The 16,121-nt window shown below is 40.8% G+C and overlaps 1 protein-coding gene across 1 annotated transcript; it reads right to left on the bottom strand.

Annotated features, from left to right (window-relative positions):
* Window positions 1–1,891: 1,891 nt before the first annotated feature.
* Window positions 1,892–16,121, bottom strand: LOC124267193 (probable ATP-dependent RNA helicase DDX52). The gene is made up of 16 exons (XM_046702107.1): window positions 15,997–16,121; window positions 15,216–15,405; window positions 14,177–14,496; window positions 13,295–13,480; window positions 12,612–12,755; window positions 11,675–11,786; window positions 8,911–8,983; window positions 8,077–8,146; window positions 7,292–7,425; window positions 6,839–6,929; window positions 6,060–6,182; window positions 5,608–5,758; window positions 4,989–5,064; window positions 3,781–3,852; window positions 3,239–3,331; window positions 1,892–2,324 (listed from the first exon to the last, which is right to left on the bottom strand). The coding sequence occupies exons 1-16, from the start codon at window positions 16,081–16,083 to the stop codon at window positions 2,009–2,011; spliced, it is 2,238 nt and encodes a 745-aa protein (XP_046558063.1). The 5' UTR covers window positions 16,084–16,121; the 3' UTR covers window positions 1,892–2,008.

The raw sequence follows: 16,121 nt of genomic DNA, 5'->3' as shown, positions 1-16,121 counted from the left end.
TTAGTAACCATGTAGCGAGTGAGTGGGTTAGGTTTTAGCAGCTTTTAGCAATATTCCAGCAATTTCACGGAGGGGGGGCAGCAGAAATGTGCTTCACACATTGCACCCATCTGGGGGAATCGAACGGGGTCTTCGTAGACGCTTTAATCACTAGGCTGAGGTGAGGTGAAATTGGGTTTAACGTCGTGCTTGAGAATATTTCGCTCATATGACGACGTGCATGCGTGTGTATGTGTATGTGCGGCTGCTTGTACTAGGCCAGACGTAAGCTGGTTTTATAGTGCTAGCCCACTGAGATACCACGCCGCAGTGAAGCATGAATACCCCACTCAGACACATTATACTGACTCCGAGCCGACCAGTCCTTGTTGTACCCATTAATGCCGAGCGCCAGGCAGGGACCAACAAGTACCATATTTTAACGTCTTTTGTCATGACGTGGTCGGGGATCGAACTCGCGACCTTCCGCTCTCCGGGCGGACGCTGTAACCACTACACCACGGAGGCGGTCACCACTAGGGTACCCCACCGACCCAGTAACTATGTAAGTATCCATGTCCAGCCACACTAACTGCTTTTTGGTCAGTAAACAGAAATGGATACCCCTCTGATGTACGTTTTCCCTGTACTTTATATACTGAGTGACCAATAACGAATCCCTGTGGATCTAAGGTGATTATGTTGACTGGGATTTATCCACCTGGGATGATAACACAATCACTGGTCCATTTAGTGATATTAAAATCAGACGGCGAATTGTTCTCTCCTATGCTCCTCATGTATGTAAGGAGGTGACTTTGGACACAAGAAAGCGAGTCAGCAGATCTGGTTGTTTCTCCAGTGGACTGTCTAGGACTGACTGACTGAGTTTGGTTTTACACCGCTTTTAGCAATATTCCAGCAACATCAGGGCGGGGGGACACCAGAAATGGGCTTCACACATTGTACCCATGTGGGGATTCGAACCTGGTTCTTCGGCATGACGAGCCAACGCTTTACCCACTAGGCTACCCTACCGCCCCGACTGTCTAGGATTATAGGGTAATGAAGTTGTTTTGCATACCCAATTGACCAGTTTTGTCATGACTGTTTGAAAATAATGAATATATTACAGGTGACACTCAAAAAAACCTGCTCCCAACTTGTGCTTGTAGCTTGTACCTTTGTATATCTCATCATATGTTCAGTGACCCTCCCGAATCTCTCTGACCCACCTCACCTTAAAATAAATAACGTCCCTTAACAAATTAAACCGCATAGCGCGTATGAAAAATACTGTGACTTATAATAAATCACCTACTTGACAGGCCTACTGAATTCCAAGGAAAGATGGAATTTGTAAAGTGTGTGACTTTTGTTTGCTTGGTTGTAGTTTAAGCCTTAGCAAGATTTCAGCAGAAGGAAAGTGGTCAAGAAAATCAAGTCTTGACATCCTGAACATTGATGTACACAGCTGACATGATGCCACCAAACACCTCAGAATGACAGACCACCAGGGCCTCCTTTCATAAAGCGCTAAGGTGATCGTAAGTCACTAAAGTGACCTTAGTACAATGTTAAAGAATGGGAGTTAAGGTTAACCTTAGTAAAGATTACTTCGTGAAAGGAGCCCCTGATCCCATTAGCTGCCTCTTACAACAAGCATCGGTTGCTGATAATCCATATTACCTGGTCTACTGTTGTTCAAATGTCATGGATTTATGTTCTTCCAACATCTCAATACCAGTCAAAAACTGTATGCATCCTGTTTCTTTAAGCCATAGCTTGATTCATGGAATCAGGGGTGTGAAATGATTCTAAATAACATACACAGGACATCCCCACACTATTACCATAATTAATAGGGATAATCAAGGTTTGAAACCTTACATACACAAAGACAACACACTTGTTTATCATGTGTAAAGTATGTATACATTTATTTGCATGTGATATTTTCTCTAAGGATTCAAATTTGTAACATTCCTTTCATTCATACACTCAAACATTCCATGGGTCCATTGCTATTTCATTGATTTGTTGTTTTCTTTTTCATTTTCTTATTATTTCTGTTTTTCTTTCCTTTGTGCTTCACAGACTTGCTTGATGTTATCTTCCCTGAAATCTTCCTGGCGGTGTCATCACCTCCCTTGTCCTGTCCAACTTTAGATGTCTCCTGACCTGAACCAGAGGCTTTCTCGACATCCTGATTTAAGGGATTTTTCTTCCTCCGTTTCTTGTTTGCTTTTGATTGTGTAACAGGGCTTTTCTTTTCCCCATTGGTTGTTGAGCTCTCCTTATTTGGCCTGGGCTTTTTCTTATACACAGACTTCATGTTTTCTTCTCTGAAAGATAAAAAGAAAAGAGTTGGTTGGTTGTTGTTTAACGCTGTCCTCAGCAATATTCCAGCTATATGGCGGCAGTCTGTAAATAATCAAATCTGGACCAGACAATCCAGTGATCAACAGCATGTGCACCGATCTACGCAATTGGGATACGATGACATGTGTCAACCAAGTCAGCGAGACTAACCATCTGATCCTGTTAGTTGCCTCTTATGACAATCATGGGTTACTGCAGACCAATACCAACCCGGATCTTCAAGGGTTTAAAAGGAAAAGACTCCATCATTAATGATGTTTAAGGACATATGTTTCATTAAACAGACTGGGTTACATGTGTCTTTTGTGGAAGTTCTTGGAGAAGGCACAAATGAGGAAAATTGGAAAAACCAAAAAAAATAGTATTCTTGAAAAAAAATGATCAGTAGAAAGTGATGCCTGTGACCAAAGCTGAACTAAACCATATTTGTATGCTCGTAGTAAAGACCCAGACAGGTCTAATTCTGAAATAATTGTACCATTTCTGGAAAAATCTCATACAAATATATGTAATGTATGTGAGAAATGCCATGGAAAAATCTTATGGCGTTTGTTATCTACCCTAGTACAAAAATGGGGTTTTGTGGGAGAAGCTGCAAAGGGGGTAACTCTGTCAGGTAAACCAAATCCCAATGTTTCAAATCGAGTAGCTTTCCTTTCACTTGTTAATGAGCTGATATGTACCAAACATGGCATTGCAGTCTTTACAGTGTGGACACATTACTTATCCTGAAAAACCTGATATCCATGTATCACACCTGATCAGGTAGGGATATACCAGTGTTAGTGAATGAGTACGTGCACTCTAACATTGCTTTCACAGAAATAACATGGCATGACTGTTCTGTACTACAAATTCAATGATATATGTCTCCTACTTTTGTTTCTGTCGTTGCTCGATGTCATATTGCGAGTCTGTTGACACAGATTTTCTCTTTGGGGCTGTGTGAGCAAGCTTCTTTCTGTGCTTCCTGAAATTCATGGAGAAGAAAATGAGAGATGCACAAAACACATACTCATACTCCTCAGGGAGCTGAGATTGAAAATTGAGTATAATAATAATGTAGCAGCGTATTCACTTCGTGAAAGGAATCTGGAGCATTATAAATGGAATTATTATTCTTATTATTATTATCAAAACATGAAATTATGCTTCTTCTTTTCGCAGGCTTATCAAAGTTGCAACACTACCAACAACACACAATGTCCCAAACTTACAGGATTTTCCAACAACATGAACAAAAAATACAAAAAATATTCTGACAGTTCAAAATTCCTGCATCAGTTTAAAATATGCCCTCAACAAACAACGCTTTAAAACACATCTACGTATAAGCAACATAGAAATCTTCCGATTCTTACTTCTGCCTCCAAGTAAATGAAAGCTGACAAGGCTAGACATGACAGTGAAGTGACTCACTTGCTGGGTCTGGCCAACTGGAGCATGTAGTCCGGCACTGAACACCCAGCTTGCTTCATGACATTAGCAATGCTGAAACAGAACATATGAATAGCTACAAAACATAATTAAGGTCAAAGAATTTTACCAAAACAAAATTGATGATGATGAAGGTGATGATGATGATGATGATGATGATGATAATCATGGTGGTTTTATATGAACACATCACATGTTATCATTTTGTGGCACATACAGGAAATCCAATAAACCTAAAACTCTGAAAACAATTTTTTTTGTCATCATTGCATTTCTATCAACAGGTACATATCTACCATTTGTTTCAGTGCCACACTCACAGAAACACACACTGATCTGAATACATGTAACTGATCAACTTCACTGCTGCAGCACTTTGAAGTGGATGCTGCACCTGATGAAATCTGGCAGAATCTAATGTCAACTAATGTTGCATCTTGAAATGAGCAGATACGTTTCACACTACACACTATTCCTTCATATGATGGTGACCAGGAGATAACCAGACAATGCAGTTACTATGAGCAACAATCCACAAAGTGGTGCAACAATGATCCATTTAGTAATGAATGATCCATTTGGTTGCCTCCTATGGCTAACATAGTTAACCTTTGATAAGTCAGTGAAACTTCCTACTGGCTCAACTTATCCTTAATAATAATGTCATTTTTTTCAACTTTAATCTTTCCCAGAATGTTTTTCTTTATTAACGTTCGGGAATCATCCATGATCTATCATGTCACGATACCTTACAGTTTCATTTCCTGGTATTTCAACGCTTTGCGCATAGGAATGTCAACACCAGTCTTTACCAAATAAAAACTTGTCTCTGCACCATTGGCTTCGCTAATTGATTTTGTAGAAACAGTGTGAAACTGTGTACAGTGTAGTGTATTTTGATTTTATTGGTTTGACTTTAACAAAATGGGCCTGTAGATCTTAAAGCCTGCAGGTGGCAGCATAGCCTGAAGGCCACCTGGAATATTCACGTATCGCAAACACTGAATTGGTTGCCTACTGTGGCTAACATAGTTAACCTTTGGGTAAGTCAGTGAATCTTTCTACTGGCTCAACTTATCCTTGTTTGCCAGTAGTATATCATGACGACCTGGGAAATGATAAGTATCCACAAGGCATGAACAGAAACCTATTCCAGCCTGGAATCCCCACAAGGACATGTCAAGGCTAACCTTCTGAGATACACTGAGTCGTCCTGTGTGAAGTAGGTAATGGCTCTACCGGGTCGACCTGCACGTCCTGTTCGACCTGTGAAATAAACATCATCATAAGTTTATGTTTTTGATGTTCAAATGAAAACTGTATATGACCTTTTCATTTTACTTTGTACTTATCTGAATCACACTTATTGCAATGTTATTCTGGAAACATTCAGGAGGTTGTGTCTGAAGCACCCATAAAATATTATTCAAGAAGTAAATCTTGCAAAACATGAGTCAGTATTGTCTATTAAATATCAGTTAAATGTTTTCAAGAATAGAAGTTCCATTGTTTTCATGTGCAAGAGAAATTCCCCCAAACTGAAAGACAATCTTCACAGACGATCTTAACAATAACCTGTCCCATTTTACCCCAAAGACAAAAGTGAGTGAGTGAGTTGAGTTTTACACTGCTTTTAGCAATATTCCAGCAATATCATGGCGAGAGACACAAGAAATGGGCTTCTCACATTGTACCCATGTGGGGAATGGAACCTGGGCCTTCAGCATGATGAGCGAACACTTTAACCACTAGGCTACCCCACCGACCCCCTAACGATAAGGAGACTGAGGAACAACTGTGTTCGCTCACCTATCCTGTGTATGTAGCTGATGGCGCTGTAGGGGAAGTCGTAGTTGATGACAAGGTTCACTCCCTTGAAGTCAATACCGCGACCCATAAGTTCTGTACAGATCAACACCCAGATTTTGCCCATCCGGAAACACTTCACAACATTGTCACGCTGAAAAATCAAATCCAGTAAACATTAAGAACTGCATCAAGTTTTAAGATTATACATTTAAAGATTATACATTTACATAAAACATATCAATGAAGGCTGAAAAAACACTTTCAGCACCTGCTACTGTGTACTATATAATTTGCAATCTTCACCAGAAGAAATCCCACTCTTCTATTTTTGATTTTTTTTATGAATTCATTTATGATTTCAACTGCTCAACAAAATAGCAAACATTTGCATTAATAGCCTAATATCATAGCAATGGTGTAGTTTAGTTATCCGAAAGGGCACCTGTTCTCACCTCTAACTGGGTTCTGTCTGCATGAATGACATCGACATTGACACCATCGTAGATAAGTTCGTGGAACAGCTCCTTGGCCCGATCCTTTGACTGGACAAATATCAACACTGGAGGCTCAATGCCCTGCAGAAAATAAAGTTGTGAGAGTGATTATTCCTGGATTATCACATCAGGAGACACTAGAAATTGGCTTCACATTGAAACACAACCTAAACTGTGACACAACTACCCACTGCTATAATTAGGCTACCCTACCGTCCCCAGTATGATGTTTGTCTGAGAAGGGAGTTGTAACAATTGTAGACCATGTGAATCAGGGAGCATATGTGAAATTGGTATTTAAATACATAATCACTTGAAGAGGAATGACAAAACAAGGGAAAACAGCAGAAACTAATTTTGAAACACTTCTTGGCACTTTTTCAAAATCAAGTGAAAGAGTGAATTTTAGTACCACTCAAATGAAGTGAAAGAGTGAGTGACAGTAAGTTTAGTTTTGTCAACCAAGCCAGCGCCGCCTGACCACCCGATCCTGTTAGTCGCCAGCAATATTCCACCTATATGAAGGCGATTTTTATAAGACTGAAATTAATTAGTCATGGCATGATGTATCAACTCCAGCCATAGGTAAAAATGAGGTATACTAACACAAATTTAATTACATTTAATCACTTAATGACCAATCAGGCATAATGGATTAATGGATGTTGGTACAGTTTTTACAGATTTCACTGTGGAATAAGATCCTGATGAGTATATTGATATGGTCAAGTTGGTACCTTCTTGATCATGTTGCGGATGGCCAGCAGTTTCCCTGACTCTGTTCCAACAAACACCAACTCCTGCTGGATTGTCTCCGTCGCTGAGTTCCTGGACAAGACAAACGCTCATTGTTTACTGGGGGCTTTGTTACACGTCACTGTGTCTGTACAGTGATCTGAATGTGACAGTTAACTTCAGGATGACTAGGTAAAATGCATCACTTTCTTAAAGCAAGAGGCATATACACTTACCTATAGATTGATCCTAAGCATTATAATCTAAATTTAGAATCAGTTGCAATGGTCTCATCTACACCTGTACTAGGTAACAGTGATGTAAGTCTACTTCAATCCCACCTTCACCTGTGCTTGTCTCCCTGGGTCCAACGCAACCTGTACCAGGTAGTAGTGACATCACTCTCACTTCTGGTCAACCTACACCTGGGCCAGTATTAACGACATTTGTCTCACCTTAGTCCCACGTACACCTGCACGACATTGTCCAGGTTGAGTTTGCACCAGTCCTCCACATCACAAGCGAATGTTGCACTGAACATTGCTCGCCGCACATGAGTTGAGTCACAGGCCTTGTAAATGACACCCAGCTGAAACCATTGTGTTCGACAATTTTGTCATTGATGCTTTACATCAAGGCAGGTGCAGTGAATTATTTTCATTTGCTTTACTGGGTTTCCTTTCAGCATTGTAGAGTATTTTTAATGCTTTGAAATTAAATGTCAAATGTCAAAATATGTCACACCTTTGACCCTGATCTGATCTTTATTCATTACTGAAACATGTTTTACTTGATCACATGAGAGAAGACCAGACACCCTTCTGAACTACACGAACATGTGATACTAAATTTGCTGCACTTGAAAAAATCACAAGCAGGAATCTGTGCTTCAAATCGTTAATGTAAACATGATTTAAGCAGTACAATCTTAAAAGAAGTATATAAACATAAAAGTGGTACGTTGTTAGCTTGAAATGCTATTTTCTAGTCCTGTATGCTGAATTAGTGTAACAGCTAATGAGCCTTTCCAAGCATGTGCTTGAGCAAAGAAGGGAGATAACTCTCAGCTTAAGGTACAAGCAGTATGTCCTAAAAATTATTTACCCAACTAAAATATATACTAATTTGTTATATATTAATTAGCGTGATATGGTACATTAATGATATTGAGATATGTGACTGTTAAGCCTCTGGCATTTGAATAACAAATTGTCTGTATATTAACTTTTACTTCACATACCTGGTCTCTGAATCCTTTCTTCCCGTCCTCAAACAGCTTGTCGGACTCATCCACAACCAGCCACTCCACACTGAAACAAGATGCACCACCATCACCTCCTGGAACACAGCTTTCAAGGCAACCATCCTTCCTTTCCTAACAAACACCTGTCCGGAGCAACATCCCAAGTAATTACTGATGTGAATCACTGTGCTTCTTAACTATCAGGTCATAACAAGACATTCTGCCAGTTTGACATCTCAAACTGAATGTCATGAACTTTGTGAAATATTTAAATTGCGATAATGTCCCTGGGGAATGAATTATTCCCTCCCCATATTTTATATCAGAATACCTGTTACATTAATTGCTTATCATAGGCTATTAACAGACTTGTTAAGATATCAATTTCTTAACAACATTTTCCAGAAAGTATAAAATACACATAATAATATAATAAATCCACAAGAATACTTCTACAACTGCTTACAAGTTACAAGAATATAGAGCATCTTCAAACAGTAACTGTGTATCAGAAAAAGTGTTTGTAATAGTGTTCATACATATTTTTCTTAGCATACCCTAGACTCAGAAGGGGTGGTGGGGTAGCCTAGTAGTTAAAGCTTTTGCTGATGACGCTGAAGACCCGGGTTCGATTCCCCACATGGGTACAATGTGTGAAGCCCATTTCCGGTGTCCCTGCCGTCATATTACTGGAATATTGCTGAAAGCGGTGTAAAACTAAACCCTCTCACTCACTCACTCGACTCACAAATAACATTTCCAAATACATCATTGTTTATAATGCCTCAAAAAGAAATAGAAAAAGGTATACAACACACATATATGACTCACTTGTCAAGTTTGATGACGTTTGGATGTTTCTGCAGGATGTAGACCAGCCTGTTCGGAGTTGTCACCAAGATGTCTGAAATGTTCAAAGGCCCAATTGTAATAAATTCCTATTGATACACAATAAACACAACTGTCCCTAAAATAATGTAAGTCTTACGATAAATTCAATATTTAATACTTATCCCGACTCCTGCTGTTTTGCTTATCTCCCTTTCCCTTTTCGACGGTTACGTGGAAACTTGAATCCCTTGCAAACTCTGGTCAAATTTCACTCACCCATCGGGAGCCCCACTTTCCGCCAAAACCGCCTCACCCGACCTGAGCCAAGCTCTCATTACTCGCTCCTGAATAAGCCCACACTAACGCCTGCAGTGAAGCCCGTAGTGCTGAGAGGGGACGGTTGGGAGGGCCTTCAGATCATGAGTCAGGATAAGTATAAAATATCAATTTTATCATAAAAATTACATATTTTTCCTTATCCTGTCTCATGCTATATTGCATACCAAATCCGACGGAATAGGTGGTGGGTCAGCCACCTAACGGGATTCACTGTGACTGTTAGATCTAAATAGCGTCTGATCATATACCTCCTGGGAACTCTTCCTACGGCTTCTTCTACTGTGGCCAAGACATCCTGATGACGATCGGTGGACCACACTGTCCAAAGTCTTTAAGGAAGTAAATCATGTAGATTTCGTGGATTTTAGATAAACTAGTACACCTCGATGTCTGGAATGATCCATATTTTAAGGTAAGGACTATTACCGAAACTGAATTGCGACCCATATGTTAAGGTAAGGGCTATTACCGAAACTGAGTCTAAATCACTCATGCGCTGACTTATCTTGTAAGACAGTGGAACATGGACATCAACAAGTGACAAGAGTGAGTTTCTCATTGTCTGGCTGGAAGTGTGAGTTGTTGAGCTACTACAAGGGCCCGAACTGGTGGATACCGGATACATCTTCTGTAGCGATATCCAGAAGATAATGGTTAGCGAACACTGTGTCCGACTTCAAGAAGCAGCCTTCCATGATGGACGATAAAGATCAATTCCATGCAGGGTGAGTGTGAAGGCTAATGCTCTAACTGCGTGTGGGTTGGAGGCTCTTGGCGGATCCAACCCTGCTGCTCTGTAGGCTCGTATGACGACAGCTCTGATCCAAAACGAGATCATTGTTCGGGCACTTCATAGTCATGGCGGGTGATAGCGGGATGAAGAGACTCTTGAACTTACTCCTCCTTGTAGCAGTCCATTCTAAGTAGATCTTCAAGGCTCTGACTGGGCATCATCTGGTCTGAGGATTGTAGACAATGCTGGGGACGTGGAATTGTTGACCTGGTAGCTGATTCTTCGCAATGAAGTCCCATCTAAGTCCCAGGTGGACTGCAGCATGCTCTCCAGAGTCTAATCTGGTTCATTCGTAGTCGAGGGCGTGTATCTCTGACATCCGATCAGCTGTAGGTAGGGTGAGGAGGAACAGTGTCTTCTGTGTTAGCAGTTCAAAAGTAGTGTGTCTCAGTGGCTCGTAGTTGTCGCTGGTCAGATGTTCCAGCACAGGCTGGAGCTCTAAACTTCTGCTGCTGGTCTTCAAGCTTGAATGATCTCAGTAGGGTGATGAGTTCAGGTACTTTGGTGAGGTTGACTCCCGTATTCATGGTGAGAACGGAGCTGATTGCTGCCAAACATGTCGAAAGTAAAGATCCCTTCAGGTGTCTAAATCACAGTTGCGGATATGAAGCTTTCACAGTCGAAAACCCCTTGCGTGCAGCAAACTGGTCGAAACTCTTCCACTTGTCATCGTAGAAGTTGTGGGTTGATCGTCTTAAGGCCAGTGTAACTGCCTCAGCTGTTCTGGTCGAGTACCCTCTTCTTTTCAGGCAGTGCGTAATACATTCCATGAGTGTAGCTGGAGCCCTCATGGATTGCCGTCAGGTTGCCTTTTGTGAGCGAGCGAGTGAGTATGGCTTTACGCCGCATTTAGCAATATTCCAGCAATATCACGGCAGGGTATGCCAGAAATGGGCTTCACATAATGTGCCCATGTGGGAATTGAACCCGGGTCTTAGGCGTGACAAGTGGACGCTTTAACCACTAGGCTATCCCACCGCCTGCTTTGTGTGAGGATGGATCAGTAGATTCGGCAAATCTGGTACAAGCAGCGTTGGTTCTCCCCAGAGCTGTATTAGGTCTGGAAACCAGCTTCTCGATGGCCAGTAAGGCGCGACCAAAATCATACGTAGGATCTTGTGTAGAACTTGTGGTATCAGGATCGGTGGCGGGTCGTCTGCTAGGTTGAAGAGCTAGAACGTCAGTTGTAGCAGCGGCGCTGATCTCGTTGAGCCTTGTACATATATGTAGAAGTTGCGAAGGCCTCACAAAGACTTCTGGTTCGAGAACCGGCGGTTGTGAGTATGACAAATCGTTGGCTTCGACCGTGGGTGTGAGGACGTTCGCTAAGGAACGTACTTCAGCAGCAGGCACTGATGATCTCAAAGGTCTCATGGAGCGGAATGACCATGATGACGATGACCTCGATGACGACGTCTTCGATGATGGGAGAGTAAATTTTAACTGTTCTTGGGACAGAAGGATTCAAGTGTCCATGTGACCGCCGAAAGGGAAAGGGAGACAAGCAATATAGCATGAGTCAGGATAAGGAAAAATTTAAACTTATTAAAAATACCAAGCACTTTCCAAATACATCAGTTTACACATACATGTATGCTTAGAAAAGATTGTCATATCTGTAGTATTACTCACCAAATTTCTTTTTTGATTTTGGTGAAAACTTTTTAATTGCAGTTGCTGCCTTTTCAATGTAGTATATCTTGAATCCTAAACCCTCTGACAATCTTTGGAACTCCCTGTAAGTCTGAAAGCAGAAATGGCTGTAATTGCTGAAATACCCAAATGTGGATATCCATGGATGTTGAGTTTTAAGTACAAAATTCAGTTTGTTTTAGACCAGGTGCACCACTGACATTACGATCAGATGTTTTCTTCTGCTTCAACACCTGAAGTCACCTCCAGAGTGGGTTGTGTCCGGTGAACTTCCTGATCCACCTATCAGCATTGAGGCTTTCAAATTTTCAGTATGAATGAGAGCAGCATTTAAACTGGTACCTTGAGCATAAGTGAGTGAGTGAGTGAGTTAAGTTTTACACCGCACTCAGCAATATTCCAGCTGTAAGGCGATCTGTAAAGAATCAAGTCTGGACCAGACAACCCAGTGATCAACAGCATGAACATCGATCTGCGCAATTGGGAACCAATGACATGTGCCAACCAAGTCAGCGAGCCTGACCACCCGATTCCGTTAGTCGCCTCTTAAGTCAATCATGGGTTATCAGTGCTGTGGTCCGGGTACAAATTTTGGTGAGTTTCATTAACTTATAACTTGGTACACATTTTATACATACAGTCTTTTCTGAGTGCCATGGCATCTACAACCAAAGGGGAGTGCTAGTGAAGGAATAATTGTTTTCAGTGAGGGTTTTCATTTTGTACAAGTCAAAATTTCCGAATCATTGAAGATGACAGACGATTTGTGACCTTCTGTCGAAGTGTCCTAAGACCTTTTCTCAGTCTCATCAGACTGTGAAGACTTGATTTTGATGAGATTGGTGCAGCCCTGTCACTCTCCATTTTGGATCCACCATTCTATGTGCTATCCTCAACCACCTAACTCTAGTCTCACCTGTTTGGCTAGTTCTCTGGTTGGAGCAAGTACGACTGCCCTGAAGCCAGAGTTGCGCGGCTCCTTCAGATGATGCAGTATCGGGATGATAAATGCTGCTGTCTTCCCTGAGCCTGTTGGGGCACATGCCATTATGTCACGTCTCTGGGGACAAGAGTCAATAGTATCAGTAGTCACATGTCTGACCCGGCTCACATAGCAATATACTCCACAAGTGCTTCAGCTGTGTAAGGCGGACTGTTAGTTTGTCTTATGTTTCATGATACACTTTGCAATGTTGCAGCTATATGTTAAAATATGTCTGATCTATTAATCACCTCTCATGACAAGCATAGGTTTTGTTTTCAAACAGAGCTCAGTATAAAGCAATTATTTTCATTGATGTTTTCACCATATAAAACAGGTGGAGGACAAAGTGAACTGTGAAACAATTAAAGCAGGGAGTTACATGACATACAGACTAACAGTAGCTTGAAGGTTGAATATCTGCAGTTGGACTCAAACCATACAGTGTTCTCCTCAAACTGATAGACATTCTAGCTAAGTTTAGACAGACTAGTCTCATGGTACAAGAATACCTAAAAAGGGGAGATAACTAATTACTACACCCGGTACAAGCCCCCATACCCTAGTACTGTTATACTGGTCAACAATGATCAACAAGGAGCATATCTAGTCAGTACCTGTAACATGGTTGGAATAGCCTGCATTTGTACTGCAGTAGGTTCCTTATACCCTATGCTGTAGATGTTGGCCAGGATGGTTTTGTGGAGGCCGTACTGGGTCTGGAGGTGTTCAAACGTGGTAAGAGGGGGCGGGATGTCTGTGCCTGTCACATGGAGTTTGTGTCGCTTCCTCAATTTATTCAACTGAAAACAATACAAGAGCATTAAAACAAATATTTACATTCCACTTCTACATGCTTAAAGGTATTTCTGGGAGATAAATGGATTCCTTGGACCTGGTAGCTAAAATCAATAGAATTATCCTAGAATGGCCCACATGTTATCAGGGAGGTGAGGTGAGGTGAGGTGAGGTGAAATTGGGTTTAACGTCGCGCTGGAGAATATTTCGCTCATATGACGACGTTGTTATCAAGGAAAAGAGAAGAGATAATTATTGGAGCAAAAATGAATGGTATTTGATTAACATTGAAACCAATGATACTAGTAACCGCAAAGAATATGATGTTTGAACGTTGCAAGGGCAAGGACTGTTGTACTTTGCCATTTGGTTGAATTCACACTCATCTGTAATTTGTTAGATTTTTCCTCATCTAAATTGCCGTCGTTTCTATCTAAGAGTATGCATGGGACTTCATGATGTTCATTGACCCATATTTCATCGTTTACCTGACTGACTCTGCATGGGCTTCCAGTGGCTGCCTACTACTGTGGATGGACCAGGGGTGTGTTCAGGTCAAGTGTAACAAGAGGCTTAAAAATTGTTTCATGTCATTTCCACTCCATAGTCGGAAGAACAAGGAAAGTGCATAACGTGAGATAGCATAACATTAAAAATATTCTATATCAAACTGAATGTGATGTAGCAGCAACTGCAGTCACCTTCTTCTCCTTTGCGTCTGCTTTACTGTGCTGCCCGTCTGCCTTCTTCTGCTGTCTGTTCTTTGTGTTCTGGGTCTGCTGACCCTCATCCTCAATCTTCCCTGATGATCTGATGTTCCCAAGCAGCTGTAGTTCATCACCAGAGTCAATCTCCGAGCCAGAATTCCCTTCGTCATCCTCCTCCTCAGAATCTGTTTCATCATCACTGGATTCAGATCCAGTTTCCTGGACATCCATCTCTGCATCTTTTGTTGCAGTATCAGCTTTATCACTATCCTCATCACTGTCTGAAGATCCAGTATCACTGTTTGAAGAGTCATCTGTATGAAAGAGAAGTATAATTTCCAGTAAATGAATTGAGTGAGGTGGATTTATAAGCCACTTTAACAGTGCCCTGACCTGCCAGTCTGTCAATAAAGGAATCACATGTATCATCAAAATCATTTGAGATTGAGATGAATTTTTTAGTTATGCAAATCAAGTCATTGTGTCCATAACCTTTCTCTGAACCATCTGCTCATGGTTATTGAAAGTTCATATTTAAGGTTAATCATCATGATCATGGCACAATCAGCCACATTTCAGCCTTACATATTCACACATACCGGATACCACGTGTATGGAAGCAGGATGCCAGATATGCAGGGATTCTCTGTGTTCATGTGATAATGTTAAATACACTACCAAAAAAACATGTGAACACTTTTGTTGAGCTATGCAATGCTAACATGCATTAAACAGTAAAGAGTATGTCTAGCAACATTTTGTCTGCTCCTGCTTTCTGACTGTCCAATGGTCCAAACCAATGTTTTAAGAAAGGAATTCAGTCTCAGGTGTGCTTTTCAATACAGGCCTAAGTAAACTTGCCTTCCGACAGCCATAAAAGAAATGAAAAAGCCCAACTGTTGTCATGGTAATAATCATTTACCACATACTGACATACCAGAATGTCTGTACAGATTAAAAATAACAACATGCAGAAACATTAAATATATATCATATCTATCATTAGATGATTATGTATGTCATGTATAGATACCTTCTTGTTTCTGTTTCTTTGTTGCTGTTGGACCATCATGATGAGCAGGTTGATCATGCGAAGATATTTTTCTTTTCTTGATTGAATGCTTATCGTCCTCTTCACTGATCACTTCATCATCTCTGGGGTGTTCTTGTTGGGCAAGTTCTCTTCCAGCTCCACGTCTAGGTTCGGGTTTAGAACTCACAATCTGAACATCGAAACATACTACAGACATCAGGATGACAACATGATTTGCTTGCTCAACAACATGAAAAACAAGGATGGAGTTATAAAAACTATTATGAATAAGGACAATTTGTGGCAATATCTAACATGTTTAATAATTAATAAATAATGACAGTACTGACAATACTGTGAATCATGCTAATGACACTATCAGAATATATAGTATTTTCCGATTCATTTAAATACTGTACTCCTCCTACTTTAACATAAATGATATATCTACTAGCCTGTAAAACTCGGATCTAAACCAAATTTTAGAACCACCAACACAACTTGCCAACAGATGTTTTTAAGGAATGAATCGTGCATATGTAGATAATCATATAAGCAACCAGTAGGTGTTGGCTAGTGACAGAGGAGCAGTATATAGCTATGATTCGCAGATAACATCATGAGTAAGCTACAGTCCCGAAAGACAAAATATAATGTCAGATCTAACCAAAATAAAACTCCCGTTTTAAGTTAAGGGACGTGTCGTTGAATTTGTATGAGGTGAGCGAAAACAAAAGTCACAGGGAAACATAGAATATTATTTGGGAGTAACTGTAATTACCCTTAACTTTTCAGCATCACTGTGAAAGCGCTTTAAATCAAATTTAGCTCCGAAACCAAGTTTTCGGAAAAGCTGATATCCGTCCATGCTGTCTGGTTTACAGCGGAAGTAGAATACCCAGCTGG

Source organism: Haliotis rubra, unplaced genomic scaffold (assembly GCF_003918875.1).
Source record: "Haliotis rubra isolate DU_JTF1 unplaced genomic scaffold, ASM391887v1 Scf13, whole genome shotgun sequence".
In the NCBI taxonomy this organism is placed as follows: Eukaryota; Metazoa; Mollusca; class Gastropoda; order Lepetellida; family Haliotidae; genus Haliotis; species Haliotis rubra.
Note: the sequence above shows the minus strand (reverse complement) of the source record. Positions and strands in the feature narration are given on the sequence as shown.

Coding starts and splice junctions, on each gene's coding strand:
- LOC124267193 (XM_046702107.1), bottom strand. CDS start 16,083: ATGGACGGATATCAGCTTTTCCGAAAACTTGGTTTCGGAGCTAAATTT. Junction 15,406..15,996: donor GTGATGCTGAAAAGTTAAGG/GTAATTACAGTT, acceptor TTCGATGTTCAG/ATTGTGAGTTCTAAACCCGA. Junction 8,147..8,910: donor AACGTCATCAAACTTGACAA/GTGAGTCATATA, acceptor ATCTTGTTTCAG/TGTGGAGTGGCTGGTTGTGG.